The 13,500-nt window shown below is 32.0% G+C and overlaps 1 protein-coding gene and 1 pseudogene across 1 annotated transcript; both read left to right on the plus strand.

Annotated features, from left to right (window-relative positions):
- The first annotated feature begins 2,569 nt into the window (after nucleotides 1-2,569).
- On the plus strand, nucleotides 2,570-3,097 carry LOC145952468 (secreted RxLR effector protein 161 pseudogene; annotated as a pseudogene).
- Nucleotides 3,098-9,408: 6,311 nt separating this feature from the next.
- Nucleotides 9,409-12,498, plus strand: LOC145952569 (putative WRKY transcription factor 54). The gene is made up of 3 exons (XM_083065066.1): nucleotides 9,409-10,291; nucleotides 10,778-10,882; nucleotides 11,131-12,498. The coding sequence occupies exons 1-3, from the start codon at nucleotides 9,924-9,926 to the stop codon at nucleotides 11,558-11,560; spliced, it is 903 nt and encodes a 300-aa protein (XP_082921192.1). The 5' UTR covers nucleotides 9,409-9,923; the 3' UTR covers nucleotides 11,561-12,498.
- The last annotated feature ends 1,002 nt before the right edge of the window (nucleotides 12,499-13,500 follow it).

The raw sequence follows: 13,500 nt of genomic DNA on the forward strand, positions 1-13,500 counted from the left end.
TGCCGTAGGTAACTTATCTACGGATTTTTCCGTAGGTAACTTATCTACGGATTTTTCCGTAGATAACTTATCTACGAAAATTTCCGTTGATAACTTCACCCATAGATAAATTTCGTAGGTAAAACATTTTATTTGAAATATCAATTAACATATTTTATTATCGTTTCATTTTAATTTATTGTAAAATAATTAAAATATTTAATTTAGCATCATTAAAAAAATAATCATTATAAGATTTAATTTTTTTAAAATTTAATTATTTATTATAATACTTTTAGTCACCGTATCGACCAAAAAATATATTTTTGGTTAAAATATATTTTAAAATTTAGTTAATTCATTATAATATTTTAAAATAAATATTTTTAAAATTGTTATTAGATAAGTTATTTATGGAAAAATTCGTAGGTAACTTATCTACGAATTTTTCCGTAGATAACTTATCTACGGATTTTTCCGTAGGTAACTTATCTACGGATTTTTCCGTAGATAAGTTATCTACGAAAATTTCCGTAGATAAGTTATCTACGGAAATTTCCGTAGATAACTTATCTACGAAAATTTCCGTAGATAACTTCACCCATAGATAAATTTCGTAGGTAAAATATTTTATTTGAAATATCAATTAACATATTTTATTATCGTTTCATTTTAATTTATTGTAAAATAATTAAAATATTTAATTTAGCATCATTAAAAAAATAATCATTATAAGATTTAATTTTTTTAAAATTTAATTATTTATTATAATACTTTTAGTCACCGTATCGACCAAAAAATATATTTTTGATTAAATTATATTTTAAAATTTAGTTAATTCATTATAATATTTTAAAATAAATATTATTAAAAATTTTCATCTTAAATTTTTTATTTTTATAAATTAATTGATGATAAAAAAATAACATACTAATATATGGTTTTAAATTTGATATGAAAATATTAGGATATAATTAGATAAGATTTTAAATTAGTATTTTATTAATAATTGAAAATTTAAGATTATAATTTTAAAATATATAAATTTTTATTTAAACTTTTAAATTTATAATAATTAATTTAAATTGTATCATAATATTATTTTTAAATAGAAATAAGTAAATTGTTAATTATACAAGTAAGTATATTTATTAATAAATATTAATTAAATATAATATAATTATTATTATTATTGGTATTATAATTATTATATATATTTTTATTTTTTATAGCGGTCTGAACATACCAAAATGAGAGGGATCCAAAAATAGTATAAGTATGAGATTGTACTTAAATGAATTAATTTGTACTACTTATACTGATAACATGCATTAGCTCTTCTGTAGCCTATCTCATAAGAACTCCACAGTTAAGCATGTTTGACCTGGAGTAGTATAGGGATGGGTGACCTTCTGGGAAGTTTCTCAGAAAATGTGCAATAAGGACAAAACATGTTGAAAAGTGAAGTGTAATGAAATAGCATCCTTGAGAGGCCAAATATGAGGGTTATTACTTTAATAAATTTATTAAAATTAAATAAAAATTTCCTGAAACGCCGTAGATAACATTATCTACGAAAAAATCCGTAGATAACATTATCTACGGAAAATTCCGTAATGTTCCGTAGATAACGTTATCTACGGAAAATTCCGTAGATAACGTTATCTACGACCATTTTATCTACGGATTTTTTTCCGTAGATAATCCGTAGATAATTGACATTTATCTACGGATTTTTATGTTTATCTACGGATTTTTCCGTAGATAATCTTGATTTTTCTTGTAGTGACATTAAACATGGGAGCTCACAGAGAAACCAAAAGATAAAAAAGTCATTGGAGTGAAATGGGTTTATAGAACCAAGTTTAATGTTGATGGTTCTGTAAACAAACATAAGGCGAGGCTTGTCGTGAAGGGATATGCGCAAATGTTTGGGGTAGACTTCTTAGAAACTTTTTCTCCGGTTGGATACCATAAGGTTGTTGCTAGCTCTTGCTGCACAAAAGGGTTGGATTATACATCACATGGATGTTAAATCAGCCTTTTTGAATGGGTACTTGGAAGAAGAAATTTTTGTTGAGCAGCCTGAAGGATTTCTAGTTCATGGATAGGAGGAGAAAGTCTATCGGCTAAAAAACGCCTTGTATGGCTTAAAGCAAGCCCGAAGGTCTTGGTACGGTAGAATTGATGCACATTTGATATGCTTAGGCTTTGAAAAAAGTCTAAGTGAGTTTACCTTGTATGTCAAGAAGACGGATGCTGGAATAATCATTGTTTCCTTGTATGTTGATGACTTACTTATGACAGGATGTTCAAAGGAGCTGATTGAAGAGTTTAAAGGAGGAATGAAAGAAGCTTTTGAAATGACTGATCTTGGAAAAATGTCTTTTTTCCTTGGCATGCAGGTGCAACAAGATAGAGGTGAAGTCTTTATAAGTCAAGAGAAATATGCAAAGGAATTTCTTAGAAAGTTCAAAATGGAGGAATGCAAGCCAAGTGCAACGCCAATGAATCAAAAGGAGAAATTCAGCATTGAGATGGAGTTGAAAAGGTTGATGAAAAATTGTATAGAAGCTTAATAGGATGTCTGATGTATTTGACTGCAACTAGGCCAGACATTACCTATGCAGTAAGCTTGTTGTCACGATATATGCACTGTGCTAGTAAGATTCATTTTAAGGCAGCCAAAAGAATCCTGAGATATATCAAAGGTACTATTTGTTATGAAGTGAAGTTTCAGCCCATAAAAGATTTCAGTCTTTATGGATATTCAGATAGTGATTGGGCTGGGAGTAATGATGACATGAAAAGCACTTCAGGCTATTGTTTCACATTTGGTTCTAGAGTTTTTTCATGGCGTTCAAAAAAGAAAGAAGTCATAGCACAATCTATTGCTGAAGCCGAATACGTAGTAGCTGTTGCAGCTACAAATCAAGCAATTTGGCTAGGAAAACTTATGGCTGATCTATACATGGAGCAAAAGGAAAGTACACAGGTTCTTGTTGATAATCAAGCTGCAATTTCAATTTCAAAGAACCCTGTGTTTCATGGGAAAACAAAACATTTTAAGATAAAGTTGTATTTCCTAAGGGAGGTGCAAAAGCAAGGTGACGTGTAGCTGCTGTATTGCAAAACTAAAAATCAACTTGCTGATTTTTTAACAAAATCACTTCCTCAAGCAAGATTTGAGTATCTTTGACAAAAACTTGGTGTATGCTGCCTTTGAGTCAAGGAGGAGATTGTTGGGATTCTGTGACTCCAACATGTGGTTGAAGGAGTCAAATCAGTTAAATAAAGACATGTTCCCGTGCTATTTCTTAGGAGAATTTTATGCATTGTTTAGTTAATTAGCTTAGCAGATATTTCTCAAATCTGTTTCATTTCTGTTTTAAATTTGCAATATAAATATTTACTGTTTATGCTCAATAAAAATATCAGTTTCCCTTTCACCCTTTTGTCTCTTGTACTTTAAATCCTACAATGGCTTTATTTGTGAATCAATGCAAATGTTGGATGTGGTGCTCAATTTAAGTCCTGCAATGGTTATGGGGTCACTCTTAATAGGTTCGGAGTCTCATAAAAGGGAGATTTTCAACACACTACCCTGCTAGGAGATTACGATTTTGTTATAATTAGCATGGATCTCAACAAAGTTGTTAGTGTCCCCCCTGTCCAGTTTTTTTGTGGAAAAGCCATCAAGTGCCCATTGATGATGATTATGCGTGTGATAGTGCAAAAGTTTATTTAGAGGTCAAGGTGGGATGCCTCAATGGTGAAGGTGGCAATGAAATTCATGGCGATAAGGGAAAGATTCAATAACAAAAGGACAAGAATTGACGTACAATATCGAAGTTCAGGTGGAAATCCATATGTTAACGGAGGTGGAGAAAGTTCAGGTCGAGGCTCTAACCCAACTAATTCAACTTAGGGTTTCTTCAGGCTATGCAACAACTAAAAATCCCCTTCCTCTCTCTAAAGCAAAAGGTGGTTTCCAGCTCAGAGAATGTTTAAAGGTGGTGAACCCAATACGCTCAAGCCATCCTGGATGAAAGAGCGCAGCGGCAAGGAAGGAGAGGTAAGGTTAGTTGCACATTCTTTGTCTAATTCTCTCTCAAATTGTGACATTCGTAATTGTAATAAAATTTTTTGGCTAAAGAGGGAGGTTTTGGAAGCTATGAAAATACGGCAAGTGGAGAAGTCTTTGGGATAGTAACCTATGAAGGAGAGAAGGAGGAAATAATTGATGAGTTGGTACATTTAGAGAAACGTGATAAGTAAAGCAAGCGAGATATGGAGGAACATACAACTATTTTTGAATGAAGGTTCTATCTTATAATGTGAGAGGGTTTAGTGGGAAGGTCAAATGGAGATTTATCAGATAAGTGGTCACCAAGGAAGAAGTTCAGGTTGTCTATATACAAGAAACAAAATCGAAAGTGGTTACTAAACAATTATGTCAATCTTTGTGTGGTGGTTATAATGTGGAATAGTTGTTCTCACCTGTTGTGAACTCATCAGGGGGCTTGTTATGTTTGTGGAACAATGAATGTGGAATTGACTTCTTCTTTAATGGGTTTTGGATACATTGGTCTAGAAGGAATATGGAAGGATTCAGGTTGCTCTGTTACAATTGTGAATATATATATATATATATATATATATATATATATATATATATATATATGCACCTTGCGATAGCCAAGGAAAGAAGACTTTATGGGAGGAATCAAAACAAATATGTTTGAGAAGTAATACCAATCACTGGTGTGTGTTAGAAAATTTTAACAGTATTTGAAAACCATAAAAGAGAACTAGGGAGAGTAGAGATACGCATGAAAAGGAAAATATAAGGAACTTTAACAATTTGATAATGGACATAGGGTTGGATGACATCCCAATAGGGCGTAGGAATTTCACTTGGCACAAACCTAATGCAAAATATAAAAGTTGAATCAATAGAGTGTTTGTATCAAAGGAATGGAAGTCTGAATGGTCGGGAAACACCCAAGTTGTCCTAGATAGAAACATCTTATCATTGCTCGATTTTGTTGAAAAATGTCATACAGGATTAGGGGCCAAAACCTTTTCAAACTTTAGATTGTTGGTTTGAGGATAAAAGTTTCAAGGGGTTCGTCAAACAAGCATGGAAAGATCTGCATGTGTCTAGGTGGGGTGCTTTCATACTTAAAGAGGAATTGAAGCAGCTTAAACAGAAGTTGAAATAATGGAATGCTATAATCTTAATTTGGAGACTTACAGAAAACGAATAAGAGTATAGTGGCTGAGTTAAATGATCTTAACTTGAAAGATGAAGCAAGTGGTTTGAGTACAACTAAATTACAAAGAGGGATGACTCTCAATTCTTGGAGATTTCAAACCTATCTCTCTAGTTGGCAACATGTATAATATCTTTGCTAAGTTTTAGCAAATAAATTAAAGAAGGTGTTTCAAATAATGATTGACCAAAAACAAAGTGTGTTTCTACAAGGTAAAAGCCTATTACATAGCATTGTAGTGGCTAATGAAGTCCTCGATGAGGCAAAAAAAAAAAAAAAGAAGAAATTGCCTATTCTATAAAGTTGATTATGAAAAAGCTTACAATTCCATTAATTGGAATTTTTTTCTATACATGCTTTGTAGGCTAGGGTTTTGTAACTAGTGAACTGAATGGATTTTAGTTTGCTTGGAGTCAAGCTTTATCTAAGCTTTTAGTAAATGGAAGTCCTATGCAAGAATTCCAACCACAAAAGGGTTAAGGTAAGGAGATCCTTGCCCCCTTCCTTTTTATTGTGGCAACTGAGGGTTTATCCGGTTTGATGAGATTAGTGATTTTCAAGAGATTGTATGAAGGCTACTTAGTAAGGAAGAAAAAACAAGATGTTAATATCCTTCAATACGCTAATGATGCATTTTTTATAGGTACAGTCAACCTCAATAATGTTGTTATTATTAAAAGTATGTTGAGATGTTTTGATATGGCATTGAGCTTGAAGGTGAACTTTATAAAAAGTAAGTTTGGCACGATAGGAGTAAAGTAAAATACTTTGGAGAATTATGCAATGGTGCTAAACTGCAAAATACTCACATTCCTATTCGATTATCTAGGAATTTCAATTGGGGCTAATCCTAGAAGGGTAAAGACGTGGGAGTCGATGATTAGAAAATTTAGGAAGAAACTATCTGTGTGGAAGCATAAAATTCTATCTATGATGGGTAGAATATGCCTCATCAATTCTGTTTTAACTTCCCTACCTTTGTTTTTTTTATCCTTTTTTAAAATGCCCTGCCTAGTGGTCAAGAAAATTGTGTCTCTTTAATTAAGATTCTTGTGAGGGTACGGTGAAGGACACTACAAGATATCTTAGGTCAGTTGGGAGAAGATTTGTAGGCCTAGAAAGTGTGGTGAATTAGGGATCAAAGACATTGCTATGTTTAATGATGTTTTATTGTCTAATTGGAGGTGAATCTTATCCCAACAAGAGGGACGACTTAATCTTAGTGGTCAAGATAATTGTAGATCCTCTTTTATCTGGTGGAGAAACCTAAAATAGGTTTGTAGGTGTTATAACCAACTATAGTGATTTGACAAAGTAGTTGTATGGAAATTAGGATAAGGGGATCAAATAAAATTTTGGTCAGATAGGTGGTTGGGAGATGACTGTGTAGTAAAAATACTGCCTAGAATGTTCTTAAACATTGAACAACAGAATTTTACAATTAATAATATGGGCAGATGGGTTGGTTCAACATAGGAATAGGATCTCAAATGGTAGAGAAGCTGGTTTGAGTGGGAACTTGTCCAAATTAGGGCCCTTGAACATCTTCTCACTGGCGTAAATATGATACAAGGACAACATGCATGATAGTAGAGTGTGGGGTCTAGATCAGTTGGGGATCTTCTTAGTCAGGAGTTACAATTAATGATGTTTGGTACTTCACATATTAAAAAATTCAATTAGATATGGGATATTACATTTCCTCCAAAGGCTGCAATTTTCTTATGGAGAATCCTCCATAACACTGTACCTACTATTGATAATCTATTGAATAGAACCTGGCTTTGGATGATACCTCTTGCTCCTTTTGTCATGATCAAATAGAAACAGTCCCTCATATCTTGTTTACCTGTAAAAAAGTTCACGGAGCGTGGAAAAAGTGTTTTGGATGGGTTAATACAGTAACTATTCTCCCATATAAGACCCAACAATGCGTATTAATTTTACCCCACAAGTTCTAGATTTGAAAGAAAAACACAAAGATGGAGGGTAGTGTGGTGCACGATAACTTGGAATATTTGGAACCACATAAATGCATGTGCTTGCAAACATAAACAATTCGAACAACAAAATTTGATGAAGGATATAATATAACTCTCACTATATATATGGAACTGGTTGAGCATAAAGAAGAATGATTTTCAAATCCCTTTTCTCCTATGGTCGTTGAACTTGAGTGCCTGTCTATAATGGTGAAAGAATCTAACGCAAATCTCCTCATTAGCAGGATGGCTCTGATGCAGTAGGTTGATTGGGGTGCTTATAGCCTATACAAATTCACATTGTGTAACTACTTGGCTGATTTAGTCAATAACCAGTATTGCAGTTTATGTTGGTTTTGTTGGGTTTCACGATATATGGAGATGTTGTTTGGTTGGTGTTGTTGGCATCGGGACTCAACGTACAATATGAGGGGCAAGTATTATTGGTGTGGTGGTGGTATGAAATGATGACACATTAATCCCTTATCAGTAAAGTGAACAAGTCTGTCAAGAATAGCGACGAGACTAAAACCAACATCAAAAGTGCACAAAGTTTTGGTGGATCAACAACACACAAACTTTGGGTTGTATTGTTTGCATTGATTGTAATGGGGCGCCTATATTAGGGTTATAATGGTTTTTGATGGGTTGTACTTTCTTATGTATATGTGGCGGTGTAGGCAGTATTAACAAATATGTAGGGAGCGGAGAAAGTAGTGTGTGTGGCTTATTCACTAGAATAGGAATTTTGTGACTACTAGCAATGTTGTGAAAATTGTAAAAGAATATAAACAAGGGTCACTTGGTAATTTGATAATAAAACTATTTATATATGCGTTAACTACCCTTGCACCTCTTTTAATATACCTTTATTTGTTGATAATAAAAAATTAAAGTGAAATATTATTTATGTTTTTCTTATTCATTAGATGAGTTGGCCGATGAATTATCTTTTATAATTTTATTTTATTTCTTTTTTACAATTTTCGATGGGTAACTGAATCTAAATCCCAACCATGAGGGTTGGATTAGATTGAAAATGATAAAGATGGTTTAAAAGTTTATAATTATATGAATGAAACTTAAGTAGTGTTATACTAATAAAGTAAAAAAATAATAAGAAAATAGTGAATATTTAAATAATTAGCTCCAAGAGTTTTAAATACTCACACACCTTAATTACTCAAATACTTAAAATTACCTATAAAAAAATAATATTATAAAATATATTTAATTTATATATCAGAATCTTTTAATATTTTCTCCGTTCCATTTTTTTTTTTTTTTGAGCTCCGCCTGCAAACTTTGATAGTTAAATAAAGGTGAAAAGTAGATTAATTTAACTGAAACACTTTATTTTAAGGACTATTTTAAAATTAAATTTATAGTGTCCTATAATTTTAAACAATGAAATGATTATTAACTTTGGAAGAAAGCAAAATAGATTCTTTCCCATGTACTGTTTCTGCAATTAAAACAATTACAGAAAAAACAGAAAAATGAAAGCAAGACGTCAGGAGAAAAAGAGACAAAGAAACCGGAGAAATATTGAAGAGAATTGCGTGAAAGAAGATTAAAGTCTCTTGAAAAAACACATTCCTATTTCCTGGGAATAAGAATGCAGTGAAACTAATTCCAAACATGTGGTTAAGTGGTAGGGATTGATCCACGCTTAAGTTAGGTCAGGAGTTCGAATCCTGCCTTGTATATGCAGCCCTGTTAAATCTTGGGACTATAAATCTTGGGACCAACTATCCTACCTTTTGAGGTGTCTCTAACGTAACGAGGAGATTAGTCATCACTATCGGTTCTAGATACTCTAGGGACGAACGAAAAAAAAAAGAATGCAGTGAAACTGAAAGTGACGTGCCAATTTCCATGGTCATCAGTTAGGGTACCAATTGTTAATTTCCTCCCTAATAGCGTGTGGACCTTTACAACTAAAAGTGTCATTCCAAAAATAGCACCCTCCAACCATCACCAACTAATTAAGGGTGTCATTCCATGTAGAACTTAGTTTTCAACAATTCTATTTGAATTGTAAAATTAATATATTTGATTTGTCTGCAGGAATAATCAAACGACCATTCAAAAGATAACAGCTAGGGTTAGTAAATTTAAAACGTAATCTACCTTACCAAAATAAAATGAAACACATCAACCAACAACAATAGTGATAGTGAAAATTATAGAATTCTTAATATAATCTAGAATACCAAAACGTTAACTAGAAAAAGAATCAATCCCCCTACCTGTCTCTTGTCCTTACGTGCATATATCCCAAATTACCCTGAACTCAATATAACTAAACTAACATGCAAAACCTAAGGGTATTATTGTCAACTACGTGGCTATGTTCTCAGCATGAAGTTAGCATTGTGACCTCACCATGCATTTCCTTGCAAATAAACACACTGCTTCTCTCCAAACTCTCTTAACCTCCCAATCAGACAAAACCCTCTTGCTTACATTGCACATTTTCACTGGTGCGTGTTCTTCACCTAAAACACTAGCTTGTGAACCAAACCAGTCAATTTGTGCTCAAGAATTTTTGTCTATACTCTACAGTGTAACATTTTTAAATTTGCAAGTGGAGGAAGTGCTACGTTGAATAAAAACGCGAAGGCAGTGTATTGTTCAGCAGCCATAATATAGTGTTAATTAACTAACAATAGCAAAAAGGATAATGGAGAATCAGATTCCAAATGGCAAAAAGGCAATGGAAGAAGAGTTAATAAGAGGGCGTGACATGGCATATGAGGCACTTGAAGTGCTTGTTCATGATAAATTGAACACTAGTATTGAAGAGGAGGGTGGGTCAAAGTCAGTGTTACCATTTGTTGAAGATCTTGTGCGCAAGGTCTTGTGTTCATTCACAAATACCCTTTTGCTTTTGAACTCCAATAGTCATGTCTCCAATGAAGTGGCAGCGACTATCACTCTCAGAGGTGCATCGTCTTCCTTGAAATTCCCAAAGCTGGAGTCTCCGGATGAATCTTGCAAGAGTCGCAATATTATCAACCCTAAAAATCGAAGAGGGTGCTACAAGAGAAAGTAAGAATTTTAATTCATGTCTTTTCTAGCAACAAGATATTAGTAAATAGCAACTTTTCTAAGACATGTTTTTTACTAAAAAAATTTATTATTAATTAAAACTATACAACTATATGTGAAACTTATTGATCTTGAAGGGATATTACAAAATTTTATGATTTTTGATAAATTAATTTATAATAATGTATTCAAAAGAGTGTTAGATTGTATACTTTCTTTTCGTAAGAAATAACATGATTAGTAAGAAAATATTTAATATATTTTTGGTATAATAAATGAGATGATTACTAATAAAATATCATAAGAGGATTTAGATCGCAACTTGGCTAAATGCTCCAAACATAAATAACCATGATGACACAATTATTAGTATACACTAATTATGATTTTTGGCAATATTTCATAAATATTCTATTCATTGATATTGGATCACAGTTGTGAAAATATAAGAATTCATAAATTGATAACTTTGTCACCATATACAAGATCAAATGCGCCAACTTGGGAGAAAGACAGCTCAGTACTGAATGAAGATGGCTATGCATGGAGAAAGTACGGACAAAAAAAGACATTGCACGCCAAATACCTCAAGTATTGTTCCATTTCAAATTACCCTTTTCTTTTACTATATTATTTTTTGCAAAGTATTCATTCAAATTACTAACTTCTGTAAAAAAAAAATCTAATTAATCATGAAATCTTTTCTATCAACTATATTATTTTTTTTATCTTTTCATAATGGAACCAAGTTCTATTTCACTCAATTGCACTCTTCTTAATATGTGCGTAAGCCTCACTTTTGATTTCTAAGTCCAACATGGTTGAAATACGTGTTGCAGGAGCTACTACAGGTGCACTTACAAGAATGATCAAGGATGCGAAGCAATCAAACATATGCAGAAAATTCAAGATGACCCTCCTTTGTACCGAACTACTTATTATGGCCATCACACTTGTAAAAGCCCTATGAACCCCGAGATCATTTTGGAATTTCTTTCTCCCTCTGCCTCTTCCGTATTACTTAGCTTTAATAACAACCTTCAAAGCAAACAAGAAAACCCGTTTCCATCATCACTTCTTGCATCAACCAAACATGATCCCCAGGAAGTGATTCACGATGATCACATTGCTAAAAGTCAGTTGTCAGCATTAGAAAACATCCTATTGTACGATCAAGACATTTCTTATGATCATTCGAGGAATGCCAATTTGCTATCGTCGACTAAACCCGTTGAAGCTGAGAATTTTTATGAGCAGTTTGGATTTTAGATGGCTAGGTATTTGTTTCGGAGGGTAACTTCATCTTGTTAGAATTGCAGAGCTTAGATCTGTATTGTATTAGCTAGGCAGCTAGCTTCTTTAATAAAACCTATCAATCTTAAATCTTGTCAAAACAATATCAATCTTGAACCCCACGGCCGAAAACTGATTAATTTTTATTTATGACTAACATGCATGAATGGCGGCCGAAAACCAAATATTTTTTATTTTATTTTTGACTAACATGCATGATTAGCTTGCATGTCATTATAAAGTATTTTCAAATAAATAAACTAAATCACGTTTTTGTAAATTGTAATTATATATATATATATATATATATATATATAAAGAATTCACTAACTCTAAAATGTGTTTGATGGGAGAAAAGTTTTCTTATAACCAAAAACCATGATTTTAAGAATTACAAATTATGTGAATCATGATTTTAAGAAATTGTTAAAATCTGTTTGATTACTCGTAAAGATTCCTAAAAGATTCTTGGAAATTAAAGATTTTTATGTTCGGTTACAATAGTATATATTTTTAAGTATATAATTTTTTTTACAAAAATATCTTTTATTAAAATAATTTTATTAGATATATTTATTTACTCAAATCTTATAATAAATATGACATTAAATTATTTTAAAATTTTGAAAAATTATAGTTAAAATTATTTAAATACAAAATTTAATAAAAGAAATAAATAAAGAAAAATGTTATATAATAAATAAGAGAAATAAAAATATATTATTTAATTTCATTCAAATAAAAAATTAATTAATAAAAATATAATAAATAACATTAGTTAATTTTAAGTGGACCTCTCGTAAATATAAATCATTTAGTTAGTTAACTATAACTATTTAATAGTAGCTTTATTTATATATTTAATCATACGAAATTATTTCAATTGGGATTGGAATTTAGAAATGCTACTGTAATGTATATGGCAATTGTGATGTCAATTTGAGCTGATGACTTAAGGGATCGATGGTCTAGAAAAGGAAAAACGTTGTACCAAATTGTTGCCATATGGAAAGAGGGTTAATTGTATCTTTTGTTGTTCTTTGAGTTCTTGTACGGTGTTATGATTTTTTCTATATATGTGGGTCATTGATGTACAATATTCAGTGCAACTCTGATGAGGAAGTGCATATAGAACGTGCTGGTTTGCCGTGTAAGGTTGGCGACTTTTTCTTTGGCATAGCATATTTTTCTATCCCATTGAGCTTCCTTACTTTGTGAGCTTCTCCAACATCCCTTTCAAATTGGTCATTCATAGCATTTGTAATTCTATGTGCATTGACCCGTTTACTCAATGCATATATATATACTTACTATGGCCATATTCCTTCCAATTGTTTCTTTCCCTCACCTGTTGCTAAGATCCTCTTTTCTCTTGTACCATGCATTACCTTTCCCACACTCACTTCTGTTGAATATCAAAACTGGAAGCTATATATCGTCGCACTATTTTCCTTGTAAACCACCATGTCAACTTCATGCAGCACAATGTGGGTATGTCCGCAATAATTCCATCCATTTGGGAGCAAGTGATTTTCAAGTGTGAAACTATATTAGGAGATGGTTGCAAAATATGGGAGAATCAGTTATTTCTAAAATGATGTGAATATTTTTCACTCTTCTTTTATTGGGATACAAACAAAATCTTACATCATTGAATCATAATTAAAGTACACATAGTCTTCATTAGTATAAAGTCTTCTTAGAGATGACTAAAAATAAAATCATGAAGGTTTAAACTGATCAAAATGGACACATATCATATCAATGTGGAGGCATGTGTATGTGTGTGAATCTTAGGTGTCCAACAGTGATATCAAAATCAATGGTCAACAATATTAAGGTGACTTGCTTAGAATCTTGAATGAGTATTTGACAATGGAAAATAATGGATTCAACTGTGAGATCTCTTGTATCGA

Source organism: Cajanus cajan, chromosome 10 (genome assembly GCF_000230855.2).
Source record: "Cajanus cajan strain Asha chromosome 10, NIPB_CcT2T_4, whole genome shotgun sequence".
NCBI lineage: Eukaryota > Viridiplantae > Streptophyta > Magnoliopsida > Fabales > Fabaceae > Cajanus > Cajanus cajan.